Here is a 22,305-nt window from a genome sequence, read left to right as displayed (position 1 = left end):
TGTAAGTTTTGAAACGGATTCTGATGAAGACAGAAGTGCCTAGATAACATAACTGTATAAATACATTTTAAAGTAATTTTATATTGTTTCAGTAGTACCATATGTTTGAGAATTATTTGAAGAAACTTCAGCCAGAAGAATGCAGAATATGGCTAGCCATTTTCTTGCAAGTTGGTGGCTGATTTCATTGTAAAATAGAACATGCTGGGTTTTGGCTCATTTGGTTTCACTTCTGCTTCATGGTATCTGAAACCAACACAGAGTTCTGATAGGTGTTAAGTGAACTTTGTGGAACATCATGAAATATTGATATATCTTACTCCATTATATAAAGTAGGAACCATTTTATTATCAACAAATATGACTATTGTGTGTATATAAAAACTACAGTATCATCATGTACTTATTAAAAAGAAAAGTCTGTCAAACTATTTGATTACTCATTAGCATCTTATGTAAATAATTATATGATATTTTAAAATAGATAAATTTTCCCATTAACTTGCTGTTTTCCTGCTATTTCTCATCATTTAATTTTAGCAGTAGAAATACTTTGGTTAATCTCAGATATATATTCAGTAACCCTAGCACCAAACACAATCTGTGGTACATAGTGATTATTCAGTTGTTAGCTGATTAAGTGATTAATAAAAACTGTAGAAGAAAACTGATTAGGTAAATGTTAGGGCTTCCCTGCAGCTCAGCTGGTAAAGAATCTGCCTGCAATGCAGGAGACCCTGGCTCGATTCCTGAGTCAGGAAGATCCCCTGGAGAAGGAATAGGCTATTCACTCCAGTATTCTTGGGTTTCCCTGTTGGCTCAGACAGTGAAGAATACCCCTGCATTGCAGGAGACCTGGGTTCCATCCCTGGGTTGGGAAGATGCCCTGGAGAAGGGAAAGGCTACCCACTCCAGTGTTCTTGCCTGGAGAATCCCATGGACAGAGGAGCCTGGCAGGCTACATGCAGTCCACGGGATTGCAGAGGGTGGGACATGACTGAGCCACTTTCACTTTTAAGCATAAATAAGCCTTTATTCATAGTGCTAGGGCATGAGACGCTTTCAAGGAATATACTGCTTGTCATGGAATGAGGATGTGTTCCCCCAGCCCCAGTTCATATGATGAAGCTCTTAGTCCCCAGTATGTCTTTAGGAAGTAATTAGGTTAGATGATGTCATTAAGATAGGGTCCTCATGATGGGATTAGTGAAAGAAGGTAGCAGAGTGCACTCCCCTCTCCCCCAGTCTGTGAGCACACCAAGGAAAGGCCGTGTGAGGACACAACTGGAGGGCAGCCATCTGCATGCCAGAAAAATAGTCCTAATTGCAAGCCAAACCCTGCTGGACGTTGATCTTGGACTTCCCAACCTCTTGCACTGTGAGAAAATAAATTTCTTTTGTTTAAGCCACCCAGTTTATGGTATTTGTCACGGCAGCCCAAGCTGACTTAGACATTGCCTTAGGAAAAAGGGAGTTTTTATAGAGTTTAGCAAGTGAGGTCATGTGGAGGGAATATAGGAAGAGCACCTCGTTTAATTGTGTTTTGCTTTATTATACGTCAATACACCATGCTTTTTGTAGATTGAAAGTTTATGGCAACCTTGCATTGGAAGATGATTGTTATCATTCTTAAGTAATAAAGCATTTTTAAATTCAAGTATGTACATTGTTTTTTTAAGACATAATGCTAGACTACAGCATAATGCTAGACTCACTAGACTACAGTACAGTGCAAACATAATTTTGTATGTACTGGGAAACCAGAAACTTCATGTGACTTGCTTTATTGCTGATAAGCTTGATTGCAATGGTCTGGAACCTAACCTGTAATATTTCTGAGGTGTACCTGTAGTGTCAAAGGCTGTTCTCAGAAGAGAAAGCAGTTATTCTGCAGTTTAGGAGCTGGCAATTGGCCAGTTGGGATTTCAACCAGAGGAGTGGAGGCAAAGATCATGGCCAGTCCAGGTTTGATGCACGATACTGGATGCTTGGGGCTGGTGCACTGGGACGACCCAGAGGGATGGAATGGGGAGGGAGGAGGGAGGAGGGTTCAGGATGGGGAACACATGTATACCTGTGGCGGATTCATTTTGATATTTGGCAAAACTAATACAATTATGTAAAGTTTAAAAATAAAATTAAATTAAATTAAAAAAAAAAAAAGATCATGGGCAAAAGGGAATGTGAGAAATGACTGAGCTGGGAGGGACAAGGTCATAGGAGGTCCACTGATAAAAGAAAATCATATACCATTGACTGTTACACAGTTTTAGGTTCTTCTCCTTAGTGATATTTTGTTTAAGTACAATATAAATATGTGTTAAAATGATTATGTTAATATATAACACAACAATAAGGAGCATAAAATAATAAGCCCATAAATTTTCTCAAGGTAATTTTCAGGGTTGGGCCTTAAAAAAAGAAGCTTTTTATTTTGACACCATTTTAGATTCACAGGAAATTGCACTCAGTTCAAAAAGATCCCATGTACCTTTTACTCATTTTCCCCCTTTGTTCCATCTTACCCCCTGCTTAATAAGGGGCTTCCCAGGTATTGCTGGTGGTAAAGAACCCACCTGCCAGTGCAGGAGACACAAGAGACGTGCTTTTGATTCCTGGGTCTAGAAGAACCCCTGGAGGAGGGCATGGCAACTCACTCCAGTATTCTTGCCTGTAGAATCCCCATGGATAGAGGAGCCTAGCAGGCTATGGTCTGCAGAATCTTGAAGAGTCAGACATGACTGAAGCAACTTAGCATGCACACGCATATCATGCTTACTAGGACTTTTCTTTCAATGATACCGTGGGTAGTAGTTTAATCCACATTTTATCATCCCTGGACTCCCTGTTCTTTTCTTCTTTTTCCCATAGTCTCTTTCCTATGTCTTGCTTCCACGTGCATATTAGAGTTTGGTCTGCTGGATTTGAATATTTATTTCTGTAATTAGAAACGATTTTAATTTCCTGGTAGACTTTCTTTGAGTTACACTATAGGTGTGAGTTGTCAGTTTCACTTGTTTCCTCTTGTTAATTGTATCTAGATGGTTTCTTGAAGGATATGGATCAATAAAAAGATTAGAATTTGGGCAGCCACTGTTGGGAAAGATAAGTTTGAGAAAAGTTATCGACAGAATGTTATGAATAACTTTTTTCAGTTGTAAGCTTCAAATTAATATTCCTATTAAAAATTCAAATGTATGACTAACAAAGAGACAGTTTGTGACATAATTTTACCAGTGTTGGTTTCCTTTTTTTATTACTGATGTAATATGTATTTGACAAAATTATGATACAATTTTAACAAACATTTTAGTTGTAATGTTTTAATACAGTATGCTAATTTTTTTGTATATTGGTGTATAAAGAGGAGGATTAGGAAGACCAGGAAATGAAAGCATTCATATGTGAGAGCCTACATCCCCAACCTGTATAAATGATGAAAAGGAACCAGATGGGAGACACTGACATGATGTTGATGAAAGGAGAGACATGTGTCCTAAATGAGTAGTTAGTTCTCAGTAATCAATCCCTGTGCAATAATCCAATTGTGGTTTCTGGACTGGGGCTGAAGTACACGTAGGTGCAACCTCTCTAGTTGATTTTGTTGTCCATCCAGGGTTGAAAACTGCTGCGTTGAAGGTTAACTAATGTTATTATATCCCATTTTACTATTATAGGAATAATATTTATAATAATCATGCTCTAGTACTGATAACCTAGTGAAATGTTAAAATAAGAATGACCTATAGAATATTTCCCTTTTAATATGGTCATTGTTTTGGGATGCCTTTTTATTCTTATAAAGAAGAATAATATAGAATAATTGTTAATTATATATATAACAGTTATATAAGTAATTGTTACACATAAAATATATCATTATAAATATTAATTTTGACTTAGAATTTTAAATAATATTGTTCTTTTAAAGTTAAATGTTTTAAGTCAAGTGTTCTTTTTAAGTCAAATAATACTTTTCCTTGGAGATAAAGAAAATTACAGATTACAGAAGCTTTAATTAATGATAAATGGTATGACTCATATTCAAATTAAGAAGAAATTTCTTATAAATGGAGTCATTCATCATATATTTTTTTTTGGTCTGATGTCCTTTGATCAGCATAAGGTTTTTGAGATTCATCCGATTTGATCTTTCCTTCTTGCTGAGTAGCCTTCCACTGACAGTTTATTTTTCTGACAGTTTATCCACCTACCTGCTGATGGTCATTTGAGTTTTTTCCAGTTTTGAACTGTTAATGTATATAGCTGCTATGAACAGTCTTTTACTCCACATGGTTTTATGGAAGACTGGTCCTTTACTTTTAATTGAATCCTGTTTAAACTGTTTTAGAAAATTTGAAAATTTGAAAGGCCATTTACCTTACTTTATAGTAAAACCTTAACAACAAAACTTGAGAAGGATAGTACAAGAAGAGAATGTTACATGAAACAATGTCACTTATGAATATAAAGGTAAGGTTTTAAATAAAAGTTGAATTCAATAACATATATATTATATATTTTCAATGCTAAGATAAACTTAATATCTCTGAAAGTTTTTAATCACTTCTAAAATTATAGTAGTCAGTATGTTCTTTTAGTGGCATATGATTTACTAGTGTATCTTTATGATAGAATTCTAGACTCAGTGACTGGTGGCACATTAAAACAAAAGTGTGACCATGTAGGTTTTATCCCAGGATGCAAGAAGTTTCAACATTAAAAAATCTATTTGAGCGGAGGGAGGCTCATGAGCGAGGAGACATAACTGTAATTATGGCTGATTTGTGTTGTCATACAGCAGAAATCAACACAACATTGTAAAGCAGTCTTCCTCCCATTAAAAATATTTTAAAAATAAAGGACCATGAAAAGAAGAAAAATCTATTTGTGTAATACACTGTATTAACAGGTTAAAGAAGAAAAACAATGGCGGATTCATTTTGATATTTGGCAAAACTAATACAATTATGTAAAGTTTAAAAATAAAATAAAATAAAATAAAAAAAAGAAAATACCAAAAATGACAACAGAATTGAATATCCATTCCTGATATTTTCAGCAATGTGAAAGTAAAAGGAAATTCTCTTAATATTGAGGTTCTACCAAAAATCTAAACCAAAGATCATATTTAATGGTGAAATATTAGAAACATGCCCATTAAAATTGGAAGCAAATTGAGAATGCTTCTATGAAGAAAATTGTATTCACAATAAGTACGTAAGATTATTGATAACAAAAGATGGGAAAGCTCTCTGTGAAAAAATAATCAGTATTATTGAAGGACATAAAAGAAGACTTGTAACTAATATATAATGTGTCTATATACATTAAGTAAGATATAATGTGCCTATAGTGTTAATTGATACATGGATGGGAAAAGTCATATTGCAAAGATACCATTTCTCTTCAGATTACTCTGTAAAGTCATTGTGCTGTGCTCAGTTGCTAGGTCGTGTCTGACTCTTTGCAACTCCATGGACTGTAGCCTGCTAGGCTCCCCTGTCCATGGGATTTTCCAGGCAAGAATATGGGAGTGGGTTGTCATTTCCTTCTCCAGGGGATCTTCCCGACCCAGGGATTGAACCTGTGTCTCCCGCATTGATGGGCAGATTCTTTACCACTGCGCCACCCTGGAAGCCCAAAGTCACTGTGATTCCCATCAAAATCTCAATATGTTTTATAGAACTTACTAAGCTAATTCTAGCATTTATCTGGAAGAGCCATGGCAATTTAAAAACATGATCTCCTGGTATAGAGAGGTCATATAGAGTTGTCACGATAAAGACAGTGTGATATTAGTCTAAGTATAGGCATATAGATAGGGCGGCCCTACCTCTGTTTGCCTATGACAGTTCCAATTCATGCCTGTTGTCCTGTTAATAGGCTCCCTTTTGTTCCAAAGACTGTTCATTGAAATTACATGGAAAGTCCTGAAATAGATCCACTTGATCTATGACCTAGGTGCTATTAAGAATCAGTGGTAAAAGGATGTCATTCAATAAATGGTATTGGGACAAAAAGAAATATAGTGTGGCCTTTATCTCACACAAAACAAAAATTAATTCCAGGGAGAATAAAAACTTGAAATGAAAAATAAAACTTTTAAAAGAAAATATAGGACACTGTCTTGATGACTCCTGGGAGGAGAAGATAAGGGAGCTACCTTAGGACAAAAAAGGCAAATTTTGAGAGTAGAGTGGTGGTTGACAGGGACTGAGGGTATGGGAAACAGGGAGAACTTGGTAAAAGGGTACAAACTTTAAGTTTTAGGATGTACAAGATCCAAGGAGCTAATGTATAGCATGATGATGATAGTTGATAATATCTTTTTGCCAGGAGAGTAGAACATAAGTGTTCGCACACAAAAAAAGTAAATATATTCGATGAGATGATGAATGTGTTAACTAAATGGTGAAGATCCTTTCACAATGTTGTGTATATCAAATTAATTATCATTTTGTACACTTATAAATGTATTGCAGTACTGCTTGTCAATTCTGTCCCCGTAAAGCTGAAAAAAGACAAAAAAAAAAGGATAAATTATAAGGCTACATTATCATTAAATGCTTTTTTATGAATAAGAAAGATCCATTAAACAATATGGGAGAACAAGCCCACATGCTGGGAGAACAGATTTCTAACACATGTAGGTAAATTTGAGGAAACAAAATTCCTGAAGATAAACCAAAAACAAACAGTACACATACAATATAAAAAAAGGCACAAGATTTTAATTAGCATTTTATTGAAGAAAAATCTAAGATGACCATTCAGTTCAGTTCAGTCCAGTCGCTCAGCCTTGTCCAGCTCTTTGCAACCCCATGGACTGCAGCACACCAGGCCTCCCTGTTCATCACAAACAAAAGTCTTAATTTTAATAGTAATCCTGCTAGTAAAATTAAAAACATACTTGTCTTTTCATAGCAATTCCACTTCTAGATAGTGTGGGGAAATGTTCCTATTTGAGTATAAGGAGGTATTTGTAAAAAACATTCATCTCAGAATTTTATGTAATAGCAAAATAAAAATCTAAAACAACCTAAAATTGTTGGGAATAATTTAAATTCTATAATCTGGAGAATTGTTAAGTAAATTACATGTATGAAAATATTCCATATAGCATTTAAAATAATGAACTAAAACAATATGTGTCAACATGGATAAATTTTAAAAACATAGTATTAGATTAAAACCAAGTTTCAAAAGGATACACACAGTTTAATATCAATTATAAAGTTTAAAGACATTCAGAAAAGAATATAGTTATGATTGCATATACATGTACTAATAAAGTATTCATGGATATCAGATCAGATCAGATCAGTTGCTCAGTCGTGTCCGACTCTTTGCAACCCCATGAATCGCAGCACGCCAGGCCTCCCTGTCCATCACCAACTCCCAGAGTTCACTCAGACTCAGGTCCATCGAGTCAGTGATGCCATCCAGCCATCTCATCCTCTGTCGTCCCCTTCTCCTCTTGCCCCCAATCCCTCCCAGCATCAGAGTCTTTTCCAATGAGTCAACTCTTCACATGAGGTGGCCAAAGTACTGGAGTTTCGGCTTCAGCATCATTCCTTCCAAAGAAATTCCAGGGCTGATCTCCTTCAGAATGGACTGGTTGGATCTCCTTGCAGTCCAGGGGACTCTCAAGAGTCTTCTCCAACACCACAGTTCAAAAGCATCAATTCTTCGCCGCTCAGCCTTCTTCACAGTCCAATTCTCACATCCATACATGACCACTGGAAAAAGCATAGCCTTGACTAGACGAACCTTTGTTGGCAAAGGAATGTCTCTGCTTTTGAATATGCTATCTAGGTTGGTCATAACTTTCCTTCCAAGGAGTAAGCGTCTTTTAATTTCATGGCTGCAGTCACCATCTGTAGTGATTTTGGAGCCCAGATAAATCAAGTCTGACACTGTTTCCCCATCTGTTTCCCATGAAGTGACGGGACCAGATGCCATGATCTTCGTTTTCTGAATGTTGAGCTTTAAGCCAACTTTTTCACTCTCCACTTTCACTTTCATCAAGAGGCTTTTGAGTTCCTCTTCACTTTCTGCCATAAGGGTGGTGTCATCTGCATATCTGAGGTTATTGATATTTCTCCCGGCAATCTTGATTTCAGCTTGTGCTTCTTCCAGCCCAGCGTTTCTCATGATGTACTCTGCATAGAAGTTAAATAAACAGGGTGACAATACACAGCCTTGACGAACTCCTTTTCCTATTTGGAACCAGTCTGTTATTCCGTGTCCAGTTCTAACTGTTGCTTCCTGACCTGCATACAGATTTCTCAAGAGGCAGATCAGGTGGTCTGCTATTCCCATCTCTTTCAGAATTTTCCACAGTTTATTGTGATCCACACAGTCAAAGGCTTTGGCATAGTCAATAAAGCAGAAATAGATGTTTTTCTGGAACTCTCTTGCTTTTTCCATGATCCAGCGGATGTTGGCAATCTGATCTCTGGTTCCTCTGCCTTTTCTAAAACCAGCTTGAACATCAGGAAGTTCACGGTTCACATATTGCTGAAGCCTGGCTTGGAGACTTTTGAGCATTACTTTACTAGCGTGTGAGATGAGTGCAATTGTGCAGTAGTTTGAGCATTCTTTGGCATTGCCTTTCTTTGGGATTGGAATGAAAACTGACCTTTTCCAGTCGTGTGGCCACTGCTGAGTTTTCCAAATTTGCTGGTATATTGAGTGCAGCACTTTCACAGTATCATCTTTCAGGATTTGAAATAGCTCAACTGGAATTCCTCCACTAGCTTTGTTCGTAGTGACGCTTTCTAAGGCCCACTTGACTTCACATTCCAGGATGTCTGGCTCTAGGTCAGTGTGGATATATAGTAAACACCAAATTCAGGATTGTGGTTGCTAACCTCTGGGGAGTGGAGGAAGAGGGTGATATCAGGAAGGGAAATGAGATACTAGAGGAGTATCAATACTATCTATAATGCCTTGTTAAATATTTTCCATTTCATTATTATAAATACATAATTTATTTCTCCTAGGTTTTAATAGTTCCTATTTTCCATATAGCTGAAAATATTATTGATGTTTATAAATTCTGTCTTTATCATTTCTTTTGTCTTCTTTAAAATCTGAGAAATCTGCCAGTAGCAGTTATGTATAATGATTATATAGCTTTAATGTTTTTAAAAATAAAGAATAAAGTACAGTTTTCCCTGCATCAGAATATGGTTTAGGTAATATCTAAGGTTCCTTCTAGCACTAAAGTGTACTTTTTTAGTGTTTTCCAAACAGCAGAAAATCTTTTCTTAATATAGCATTTCTGACAGTTAAGGTTGTAAGTTCAAATATTGAGGATTATGAAACCCGTTTCCCATCCAGGTTGTTGTTTTTAGTCTGTCTATCTGCCTGTCTATATTAAGCAATCAGCTAATACAGGGGTCAGAAAACTTTTTCTATAAAGGGCTAGGTAGAAAATATGTTCGGCTTGGAAGGCCATAGTCAGAACTGCTCAGCTCTGCCCTTGTAGTGGGATACCTGCCACAGAGTTTTGCAATACTGTAAAAACAAATGCCAAAACTGGAGTGATAGAGCTTGTTATTAATTAGATTTGGATATCTTACAAGGCTTGACTTAACATCTGTAAATAGCTTTATATAATGTAGATCACTATTAAGTAGTTGTTTCAGTTGTTTTCCAAATCAGTTTTATGAAACAGTTATTTTTGTGTCATGACCTGCAGTAACTGAGTATTTATCTACATTTATGTTCAGGGTCTAGGAAGTATATTTTTTCCTGTTCAATTTCATGGGTTAGAATCAAGTGATTATGACTCTTCTTTGTATGCAGAAAGTAGGCCTACCATAGTCACATTGGAAACTGTGCATATCTTAAGGAAGCAGGGTAAGGCTAATGTAGCCTGAGAATTACCAAGCACTTTTTATCTCCAGAACACTGAAACTGCAGGTGTTTAAGAAAGTTTTATTACGAACCAGAGAGAGGATTTGAACCCATAAAGTAACTAAGAAATATGTGTTCATAGAGTAGTAATTCTGAAAAAAGTTGAGATTTTCAGACAAAAATGGTTATCTTACCAAGTTGTTGTTCAGTCGCTAAGTCATGTCCGACTCTTTGCAACCCAGTGAACTGCAGCACGCCAGGCTTCCCTGTCTTCATTGTTTTCTCCTGGAGTTTGCTCAAACTCATGTCCATTGAGTCAGTGTTGCCATCCAACCATCTCATCTTCTGTTTCCCTCATCTCCTCCTGCCCTCAGTCTTTCCCAGTCTTTTCCAATGTGTTAGCTCTTTGCCTGTGTCAGGTAGCCAAAGTATTGGAGCTTCAGCATCAGTCCTTCAAATGAATATCCAGGGTTGATTCCCTTTAGGATTAATTGGTTTGATCTTCTTGCTGTCCAGGGGACTTTTAAGAGTCTTTTCCATCTTACCAAGTAACTGATTGTATTTATTTTTTCCAACTAAAAATTGAACGTGTTTGTTTTTTTCAGAGACATCAAACCTGACAATATATTGATGGATATGAATGGACATATTCGGTTAGCAGATTTTGGTTCATGTCTGAAGCTGATGGAAGATGGAACGGTAAATAAAGATAAATCTTAAACTGTTATACCCTTCCTCCTTGTTTCTTTATCTGTTTTAGAATCCTTCTGTTTATATTATCTATCAAATATCCTTCTATCCATTTGTCTTTCTGTGCTTTACTTCCTTCCACTTAGGCATGCTTACTCATAATAGGGCTTGTCTATAAATTCACGCACCATTTTCTACTGCTTATATTAATGATTTTAAGATTGATAATACTATGCCTTTTTTGAGACTCTTGTTTGTTTCTTCTTTAGCGTAACTTATTTTCACAGTTCCAGAAGACTGAAGAAAATAAATCCCAGAGGGAAAAAGAAAAGATGTGACTCCTTCACTTTCATTTCTCTTCTCTTTCTTTACTAGTTGTCTAGTTTTCCTGAGGGACAGTGTATAACAAGTGAATGTTTTTTATCAGAAAATCCTCTAAGTTTTATGTTACCATTTGCTTTATTTCTGCTAACCTTCAGTTCAGTTCAGTCACTCAGTCGTGTCCGATTCTTTGAGACCCCATGGACTGCAACACACAAGGCTTCCCTGTCCATCACCAACTCCCAGAGCTTGCTCAAACTCACATCCATCAAGTCAGTGATGCCATCCAACCATCTCATCCTCTGTTGTCCCCTAGACCCCTCCATTATATTCTCTCAATTACTTAATGGTTTACATGCCTCAATTTTATTCCATGTTTGTAGTAGTAGTAGTAATATTAATTTCCTGGTTGTATAGTAGATGTCCAAATATATATCATTTTAATTGGTAGGGACTTTTTGAAAAGTAATTTAGTATAATACATTCCAAAGGCCACAAAAACATCCCATTATTCTGGACCAGTCATTTGACTTTTGAGAATTTACCCTAAGCAGATAACTTAGAAACTGGCAACCCACTCCAGTACTCTTGCCTGGAAAATCCCCTGGATGGAGGAGCATGGCAGGCTACAATCCATGGGGTTGCAAAGAGTTGGACACGACTGAGCGACTTCACTTTTCTTTCTAGATTACTTGTAATACCTACTTCAATGTAAATGCTATGTAAATAATTGCCAGCATGTAACAAATTCATTTTGCCTTTTGGAACTTTCTGGAAATTTTTTTAAAAAATACTTTTGATCCCTGATTGGTTGAATCTGCAAGTGTGTAACCAGGAGACATGGAGGGCCAACTTTATAAGACATCTGAGAATTACCAAATAATAAATTTTATCCATTTGAAAATCAAACAGATTACTTGAAATCAAGTAGTGTTGGAGGAGACACAGTGCTGGGGGACATTGGACTATTAGCTCTGGAAAGCTAGTTAAGATGTTTGTTACATGTAAGTCTTACCCTAAAACTATCTAACAGCCTAAATCCAAGTCCTGGTAGAATCAACAGAGTGCGAAAGTGGTCCTCCAAATGAAGAGGCTTGAGATGAATCTTTGTTGTTGTTGTTCAGTCACTAAGTCACGTCTGACTCTTCTGCAGCCCCATGGACTGTAGCCCATCAGGCTCCTCTGTCAATGGGATTCTCCAGGCAAGAACAGTGGAGTTGGGTTGCCATTTCCTTCTCCAAGGGATCTTCCTGACCCAGAGATTGAACCCACATCTCCTGCATTGGCAGGCAGATTCTTTAATACTCAGCCACCTGGGAATCACAAGATGAATCTTAGGTTTTTTATAAATCTGCCCTTAAAGAATAAACTGTAAGCTGTCCCACATTCAAGTTAGTACTTTTTTAACTGCTTAAAGAATTAATATTCTTCAGAGGAAGATGGAAGAATTCATATTCTCTACAATGTCTTATTGACAGTGACCAGCATTCAGTAAAAAATCACTAGACCAAAAATAGTGAGTAACTTAAGTGATTGTGATACAGAATTTAAAAATAAAAGTAGTCGGTAGAAACCTGGGTAGCACAGATGTTGGATTTGCCAGACATAGACTAATGAAACTATCATAAATACGTTCAAAAGAAGATATTAGTCTTAGTAATTACACAGACAAGGAATGTCAGCAGAAAAGTAAATCAAGTGAATCTTTTTAGAATTTGATAATTATTTTTTTTTTATTTTATTTTATTTTTAAACTTTACATAATTGTATTAGTTAATAGAAATAAAAAGTTCATAAGAAGTTAATGGTGGGTTAGAAATGAAAAAAGAAAAAGCCAGTGAATTTGAAGATAGATTGAGAGATCAAGCAATCTGAAGAACAGAGAGAAAAAGATTGAAGCAAAATTAATATAGGGGGCCTAGGGATGCATACAATTAGAAGCCCTAGAAAAAGATGAGATAATAATAGAAAACATTTGTAGAATTGATGGCTCAAGCTATTACATATGATGAAAAACAGATTTAAGAATCCTGGTATATTTCAAGGTTATGAAAAGAACTGTGCCTGGCCACATCACAATTAAACTACTGAAAATTAAAGATTAAAAAAAAAAAAATTGGAAAGCAGCTAGAAGGAGAAAACCATACATACTGTGGGAAAATGGTAAGAATAACCATTGACCTTTTGTGAGAAATCACAACATGATATCTTTAAAGTCCTGAAAGAAGAAAAAAAGTCTCTAAACCAAGAATTCTATATCGAATAAAAATACTCTTTTCAAAATGAAGACCTTTTCAGATAAGTGAAAGAGGCCTGGATGCTAAAGGATGTCCACTACAAAGGAGACAATTCCATTTGGATACTTAAATCTGTATGATAAGTTGGGCAGAACTAATACAATTGTGTAAAGTTTAAAAATAAAATAAAATTAAAAAAATAATAATAATAAAATAACTTTTCATCAAGCCCCCCCCAAAAAAGAATATCAGATATGATAAATAAGATTTATAGGATAAGAATAAAGAAAAAAGACTATACTAATCTTTCTTTTTAAGTTTACATTAAGAGACATCTGATTAATAAAAATAAATGTAATGTAGATTTTATGACATAGGTGGAAATAAAAGATATGGCAATATCACACAAACACTGTAAAACCGGTATATGTAATTATTCTGCTCTAAGGTAACTGCATGTGTATGAAGTATAAAGTGGGAAGTGGATAGTGCTGGGGATGACATGAGAGGGAGAGAAATAGCATGGTCGTTTTGCTGAGTTGAGAAAACACAGATTAAAGTCAGGGAGGCTGTGGCACCATAAAGCTGTGGTCCATAACTCTGGAGAGGAGAGAGATAACACTGACACAGAATTCCAGGGGAACAGGTAGTGTTTCCCCAGTCCTGCATGTTATAAGCGCCTTAGATTCAAAGCTGGGACTCCTCTGGAGTCTGATGTTCAGCTCTCCAAATTCCTGTGCATTCCAGAATGCACTTGAGTGCTATTTCTGTCTGTATGTGTTTCCCTTGATCTGATTTATTCCTGAAATTCTGTAGAGTCAGAAATTCTTTCTAGTTATTCATTTTTTATTAATCATCTCCAAATAGTTTTTCTTGACATAGTAGCATGTTGGTCCTCCATTAAGAAAGTTATAATGAAGGAATCTTCTTTTTTACTTGTTTACTTTATTTTTATCAAGTGATGTTTACATATTTTAGGAAAACATCACAAAAACAGCATTCCTTTGTCCTAGGTCCTTCTCACCTCCAAGTCTCTTTTTCTACAGACAGACACATACAAATTCTTCAGCTCTTTATTCTGTTGTTTCTTTTATTTATTTTTTATTATTGTATTCATACTACTGTCTCTTGTTATTTAGTTTTAGATATTATCTACTAATTTCCCACCATGAAAGATGAGGATTCAGATCTCTTACACCTATCTTAACCAATCCTTACACATCCTGTCTTCCCTGTGTTGTAATTATCACATAGTCTTTCATTAAATCCTGTTCAGTTTTTTAAAAATACTTATACAAATATTATTTATGACTGTGCCATGCTATTTGTGTTATTTGTTTTAATTACATTTCTTTTCTTGAACAGCTCTTTGTTTTCCCCGGACTAAGTGACTCATTTGCTTTGCTTAGTTTTCTCTATAAATCTCACTTTTGTTGTTGTGTCCAACTCTTTGCGACCCTATGGACTGCAGAGTGCCAGGCTTCCCTGTCCCTTACTATCTCCCTGAGTTTACTCAAGCTCATGTCCATTGAGTTGGTGTTGCTACTAACCATCTCATCCTCTATTGGCCTCTTCTCTTTTTGCCCTCAATCTTTCCCAGTATCACGGTCTTTTCCAGTGAGTTGGCTCTTCACATCATGTGGCCAAAGTATTGGAGCTGCAGCATCAGTCCTTTCAATGAATATTCAGGGTTGTTTCTTTTAGGACTGACAGGTTTTTGATATCCTTGCTGTCTAAGGGAATCTCCAGAATCTTCCCCAGCACCACAGTTTGAAAGCATCAACTCTTTGGCACACAGCCTTCTCACTAGTTTATCCCCAAACTCTCTACTACATTTAGGAAATTGAGCAATTCCTTTCTTTCTCAGACACAATGAATAACTTAGTGACTCTCTTGTCTGGAGGCTTGCATACTCTGATTCTAGTCTGTAGGCCCACTGTCCAATAGGCCTACTATACAACTGTCATCCTAGAATTACCTTTCCTCATCATCATGGAATTTAATGTGTTGCTTTCTAGTATTGGATCCTCTGTTTCCTGGATCTCTCTGTGTCTTTCTTCTCGTTTAATGGTAGTTAAGCAAGAGAGTTCCAGGAAAACATCTATTTCTGCTTTATTGACTATGCCAAAGCCTTTGACTGTGTGGATCACAATAAACTGTGGAAAATTCTGAAAGAGATGGGAATACCAGACCACCTGCCTCTTGAGAAACCTATATGTAGGTCAGGAAGCAACAGTTAGAACTGGACATGGAAAAACAAACTGGTTCCAAGTAGGAAAAAGAGTACGTCAAGGCTGTATATTGTCACCCTGCTAATATAACTTCTATGCAGAGTACATCATGAGAAACGCTGGGCTGGAAGAAGCACAAGCTGAAATCAAGATTGCTGGGAGAAATATCAATAACCTCAGATATGCAGATGACACCACCCTTATGGCAGAAAGTGAAGAGGAACTCAAAAGCCTCTTGATGAAAGTGAAAGTGGAGAGTGAAAAAGTTGGCTTAAAGCTCAACATTCAGAAAACGAAGATCATGGCATCTGGTCCCATCACTTCATGGGAAATAGATGGGGAAACAGTGTCAGACTTGATTTATCTGGGCTCCAAAATCACTGCAGATGGTGACTGCAGCCATGAAATTAAAAGACGCTTACTCCTTGGAAGGAAAGTTATGACCAACCTAGATAGCATATTCAAAAGCAGAGACATTCCTTTGCCAATAAAGGTTCGTCTAGTCAAGGCTATGGTTTTACCTGTGGTCACGTATGGATGTGAGAGTTGGACTGTGAAGAAGGCTGAGCGCCGAAGAATTGATGCTTTTGAACTGTGGTGTTGGAGAAGACTCTTGAGAGTCCCTTGGACTGCAAGGAGATCCAACCATTCCATTCTGAAGGAGATCAGCCCTGGAATTTCTTTGGAAGGAATGATGCTAAAGCTGAAACTCCAGTACTTTGGCCACCTCATGTGAAGAGTTGACTCATTGAAAAAGACTCTGATGCTGGGAGGGATTGGGGTCAGGAGGAGAAGGGGATGACAGGATGAGATGGCTGGATGGCATCACCAACTCTATGGACCTGAGTCTGAGTGAACTCCGGGAGTTGGTGATGGACAGGGAGGCCTGGCGTGCTGCTATTCATGGGGTCGCAAAGAGTCGGACACGACTGAGCAACTGAACTGAACCTCAGAAAGGTTCCATTGGAAGTAAATATTTCATAATCCTGCATGTCTGAAAAATGCCTTCATTTGTATTCTTATACTTGATGAATAATTTTTCTAGACTGGACATAATGTTATAGATTTGAACTTACTCTTCTCTTAGAATTTAGAAGACACTGCGTTGTCTTCTAATTTATTGTTGAGGCATCTGATGCCATCCTAATTATCAAAGCTTGTGTTATACTCTTCCCCCTTATTTGGAAGCCTTTAGGATGTTATGTTTATTTCTGGTGTTCTGAAATGTTGTGATTATATAATTTTGTATGGATCATTATTTATTACCTGGATAGTTGCTTCAATTTTAACTTTTCCCAAAGTTTGTGAGTTTCTGTATTAACTTTCAGCTTGCTTTTTGTTTCTCACATTGAAGTCAAAATTAAACCATTTTAATCTATACATTTATAAGAAGTCAGTTTTTGTGTGGGGATGTCTTGCTGTAATTCTTTTTCTTTCTCTGAAATTGTTTTGGATGTTCTTGGCCATTTGTTTTTCCATATGACTGTTAGGATTATATTATTGGTTTATATACATACAGACACAGATAAACAGCCCTTCACATATACAAGCTTGTAGACCTTCACTGAATTTAGAGTTTAATTTCGGGAAAACTTTGTCTGTAACTTGCAATCTTCCCATCTATGAATATGGTTTCTGTCTTCATTGTTTTAGGTTTCTCTTATTTGTGTAAAGTTTTATAATTATGTTCAGGTAAAGGTAAATTATGTAAAGGTAACTTCATTACCTTTATTTGTTAGATTTGCTCCTAGATACCTTGTGGAGTTTTTTGTTTTGGGGCTATTATAAATGGATAACTTAAAATTTTGCATTTTAATAGTTTGTTGCTATTCTTTAGGACCACAGTTGATTTTTGTATGTGTATTCATCCTGAAACAAGCAAGCTTGCTAAGCTTTTTTTTATTAGTTCAAAACAATTTATAGATTCTATATGTATATTTTTCTGTATAGACAATCTTATAATCTGCAAATAATGACCAGCTTTGTGTTTTGTCCTTTCCAGTCCTTACATTTTTACTTTGCTGTATTTTTTTTTCCTATCATGCAGTCAGTGATCTTCAGCACAGTATTAATGTTGCAGTAATTGGGAGCTTCTTTGCGTTGTTCCTAGCTTTATTGGTGTTTTCCCTGTAGTTTTAAATTAAGTAGTATATTTGCTGTAAGCTTTTGGTATGTATTCTTCATCAGATTAAGGAAATTTCTGTTTCTGATTGCCATGTAATGGTTGTTAATGTTGTACATTCAAATCATTTTTCTGCATCTATTGAGTGGATATCAGAGTGTTTTTCCTGTTATATGATGAGTGACATAGATTGTCCAATGTTAAAGCATGCATTCTTTGAATGTAAATGTAACTTTATCATCAAGTTGTATTGCTTGCTATATTTGACCAAATTGCTAGATTGACCATGCTAAAATTTTATATTGATTTATTATCTGAGATTCATATCTGACATTGATTATATCTGAGTTTGCAGTATAATTTTCCTTCTCAAATTTTCTTGTCTGCCTTGTTTTGTATTTAGGTTGTGTTAGCCTTATAAAATGAACAAGGTAGCCATGTCCCCCACCCTTACCCATTTTGGATCTAGAACAGTTCTTATAATACTGGGATTATCTGTTTCTTATGTAATTGGTGGAACTCACTTTAAATCACCTTTGCTTCAGTGAGGTTTTGTTTTCTTCTTATTTTGTTTGTTTTCCAGGTAGATTTTATACTATTGATTCAAACTTTTTAATGGTTATAGGTCTCTTTGGTTTTCTATTTCTTCCTGAGTCAGTTTTGGTAAGTTACATTTTTTCTATGAAAATTATCTATTTTCTCTGAGTTTTCAATTTTATTTGTATAAAATTGTTCAGATTGTACTCTTTCTAATTTTAAAATCTCAATTACATGCGTATTTCACCCCTTTCTTCATTCCTAATATTGTTTATTTATGCTTAACTTTTTCTTTGTAAGTTTTGACCTAGAGCATTTTACTAAATATTTTCCAGCTTTAGTGAGAATTCTTCTGTGGACCATTAATTATTTAGATATGTGCCTTTTAGTATTCATAGTACAATATTTACTTATTTGGTGTTTATAGAAAGTTTTCTTTTACTGAAGAGTGGATCTATTTGTTAGCAGTTTTTTAGCATTTGTCAAGATTATGTTTTGATTCCTCATGGGCCAGTTCTTTTAACTGTTACATATTTGTTTGAAATTATGAATCTTTTTCTAACTTTTGGTTGCAGATTTCTGTAATAAGATTATGTTGTTCAAAATTTTAATATTCTTACTACCTTTATTTCTTTCTGATCTACTTATTATTTAAAAATCCTTACTATGATGTTGAATTTCTTCATTTTCCCTTGTAATTTTCACAGCTCTTTTGTAGCTGTGTTGTTAGTTACGTATTATTTAGGATTGCTCTTCCATGATTAAAAATCATAATAATCATCTTGGCCTTAGAATCTAGTTTGACTGATAATTAATACAACTCCCTTAGCTTTCTTTTGTTTAGCATATGCCTGGCATATCTTTCCATCCTTTTTCTTAAAAAACGTTTCTTAGTTTCTATGTCTAGGTGCATTAAACAGATTATTGCTGATTTTTGAAAAAAATTTTCATTTTGGTTTTGTTATCTAGTGTGATAATGGTGCTTTTTGATAGGTGAACTTAATCATTTATGAATTTCATTATTAATTTGTTTGTATTTCTTTCTAGTATCTTGTACTATTTTACTATAAATTTTGCTTATTTGTTTGCATCATTTTTCCTACCCCCTTTCCTGCTTTTTGTTGGCTGGGTCAAATTTTTTTTTATTTCTTTTTTTTTTTCCTTTTTGGAAGTTACACATTCTATTTCAAATATTTTAATGTTTATCTTAAAAATTTTATCATTTATGTAAAATCTAGTTTTCCCCATATTCCTAATCAAAGAAAAAAACTTAGTTTTTCTTACATCATATACAAAAATTAGCTCAAAATGAATCAAAATCCTAAGTGTAAGAGTTAAAACTTACATTTAATGGGCAGAGGGAGAAGTTTTATGATAATGGATTTGGCAGTGATTTCTTGGATATGACAGAAAACAATATGCAACAACAAAAATAGATGAGTAGACTACATCATCATTAAAAATTTCTATGCATCAAAAGATACAGTTGTTATAGTGAAAGGGCAGCCTATACAGTGGGAGAAAATAGTTGCAAATTGTATGTCTGACAAGAGATAATTATCCAGAATGTGTAAAGAATTCCTGCAACTCAATAACAGACTAACAACCCAGTTCAAAATACACAAAGGATTTGAAGTGATGTTGCTCCTAAGAAGAGAGACGAATGACTCCACATCACTAGTCAATACAGAAATGCACATCAAAACCACAATGAGATACTGCTTCATACCATTAGGATGGCTACTAAAAAAAAAAAAAATAACAAGTTTTGATACAGTTGTGGGGAAATTGGAATCTTTGTGCACTGCTGATGGAGATGTAAAATGCTGTAGCCACTGTGGAAAACAGTGTAACAGTTCTTCAAAAAGCTGAAAATAAAATTACCATATGATCTAGCAGTTCCACTTTTGTGTACATATTCCACAGAAGTTAAAGCGGAGTCTCAAAGAGATATTTGTTCACCCATGTTCACAGCACCATTATTCACAAAAGTCAAGGGATGTAAGCAAGTCAGGTGTCCACTATTGGATGAATGGGAAAAAAAAATGTGGTATATCCATACATTGGAACGTTATTCAGCTTTAAAAGAACATCCTGATCCATCCTACCTTTTAAAAAACATGCCAAGTGATATACACCAGACACAAACGAACAGATTGTTGTACAGTTTCACTTGTATAAAGTACCTAGAGTAGTCAAATTCATAGCAGCTACAGTGGTGGTTGCTAGGGTCTGGGAGGAGAAGGGGATGGGGGAGTTATTGTTTAATAGATTTTCAGTTTTGTAAGATGAAAAGAGTTTTATAAATGGATGGCGGTGATGGTTGCACATCAGTGTAAATGTACTTAATGTCACCAAACTATACATTTGGAAATGGTTATGATGGTAAATTTTATGTCATGGGTATTTTACCACAATTGAAAACAATAATTAAAAAATAAATAAGAAATAAAAAATAGAAAACCAAGAAACTCAGAACATTTTAATCCTAATCACTCCCTAAGTAACTTGTTTTCTGGTATTTTAGTTCCATCTTATTTTTCATCTTTTGAATAGTTATTCCTTCCTCCTCCTCCCCCATCTCCTATTTCTATTGCTCCTGCTCATCTTCATCTTCCTCTTTATTGCCCTCTTTCTCCTTTTCTTCATCATTAGTTTATCCAGTTAATCACCACTTAGGTGCATGTTAAAGTTTCCTACTATCTTTGTTCACAGTTGCCTCTAGTGTCACATTCTTTTCTCTGGATTATGTTTCTTGATTCTCAAGTATATCCTTTAGTACTCCTGTTTAACTAAAAGAGTCTATATGTGGTAGTTCACTCACTCTTTGTATGAAAATATCTTTATTTAATCCTCATTCCTGTTTTATAATTTAGGTGGGTGGGGAATATAATATTGACCATTACTTTGTTTCATCACTTTGAAAAATACAATTCCATTTTCTTCTAACCCCCACATTAGCATTAATAATTCTTCAGTCTAATCATCATTTCTTGGGTAGAAAATCTCTTTTTATTCCATAGGTTTTTAGAATCTCTTACCTTTGGTGCTCTCTAGTTTAACAAAGTGTACAGATGTGGATCTGATTTTATTTCTTCATATCTTTTATGTCGACAACTAGTTTTTTCCATTCTAGGACTTTATTTTTTTCAGCTTTTTCATATGCTTTAGATTTTTTGTTATCTAATAATTTTAAACATACTTATTTTATGACGTGGAACTGATAATTTTTTGAGGTCTGATTGTGTTGTTTGGATTTCTGGCTTTTGCTCATAAATGGAATGTTTCCTCATTTAGTTATATTATTGGATTCTGAACTCATCTTTTAGTGAATTGTTATGTGTGAGAATTATATGAGGCCAAGTTTGAGCATGTATCCTCCAGGTAGTTTTGAATCTGTTATGAGAAGCTTTCTAGGGGCACCTAAGCTGATGCCAGTATTATGCCAGTTTCTTGGCTTGAGAATTTCTGAATCACAGAAGTCCTGTGCATTAGAATCCCAAATGGTGGGACTATGTGACCTAAAAGTTATGAATTTCTAAAGGAGTGAATTTTTTTTCATATATGTCACTGTCTTTCTCTGCTGAATGGCAGATTTTGTAATTCACCTTTTTACTTACAATATACCCTTTAGGCCTGGAGAAGGGAATGGCTACCCACTCCAGTATTTGTGCCAGGAGAATTCCATGGGCAGAGTAGTCTGGCGGGCTACAATTCTTGGGGTCACAAAGAGTCAGACACGACTAAGCGAATGGCTGACTGACTAACACACACACGCACACACACCTTTTAGGATAAAGATTATATGGGGCAGGCTTTTACTTTAAACCTCAAGTAACCACAGGATCTTTCTTTTTGACCTTATGTATATGTTAAAAGTTAAGTACCTAGAAAATGAACACAATTTCCCAACTGCACTCCTGCTCTAATGCTTATTGCCCTGGTTTCCAATCATTTCTTGATTACATATATCTAAGAATGTCTCTTTATTTAAAGGCTTATTTATATATACATTTAGAAAATGGTTGTTATATTTTATCTAGTATTTTTAAGAGTTTTCAAGAATTTTCAAGTTACTTAATCTCAGTATTGCCAAAGAAGTCTGTTCTAATAATTATTAAGAATGGTACTTTAGGAAATTCAGAATATTAACCATTATTTTATCTTGAGAATGTTCATTTCTTGGTATGTTCTCTAAAAACATATATAAAACTAATTTTCTTTTATTTTGGAATACCTTAAAAGATATGTGCCCAGGATCTGTTTTTAGCTGTTGTTTTCTTAGTTATATCTGTTGCTG

The 22,305-nt window shown here is 35.3% G+C and overlaps 1 protein-coding gene across 13 annotated transcripts in view; it reads left to right on the top strand.

Annotated features, from left to right (window-relative positions):
* CDC42BPA (CDC42 binding protein kinase alpha) overlaps positions 1-22,305 on the top strand; it is a 296,694-nt gene that overhangs the window by 137,700 nt on the left and 136,689 nt on the right. For all 13 annotated transcript variants that reach the window (XM_055582031.1, XM_055582040.1, XM_055582035.1 and 10 more), the window contains one exon: positions 10,473-10,566. In XM_055582031.1, the coding sequence (XP_055438006.1) occupies positions 10,473-10,566 (94 nt within the window). The remainder of the gene's footprint in view (positions 1-10,472; positions 10,567-22,305) is intronic.

Source organism: Bubalus kerabau, chromosome 5, assembly GCF_029407905.1.
Source record: "Bubalus kerabau isolate K-KA32 ecotype Philippines breed swamp buffalo chromosome 5, PCC_UOA_SB_1v2, whole genome shotgun sequence".
Taxonomy (NCBI): Eukaryota; Metazoa; Chordata; class Mammalia; order Artiodactyla; family Bovidae; genus Bubalus; species Bubalus kerabau.
Note: the sequence above shows the minus strand (reverse complement) of the source record. Positions and strands in the feature narration are given on the sequence as shown.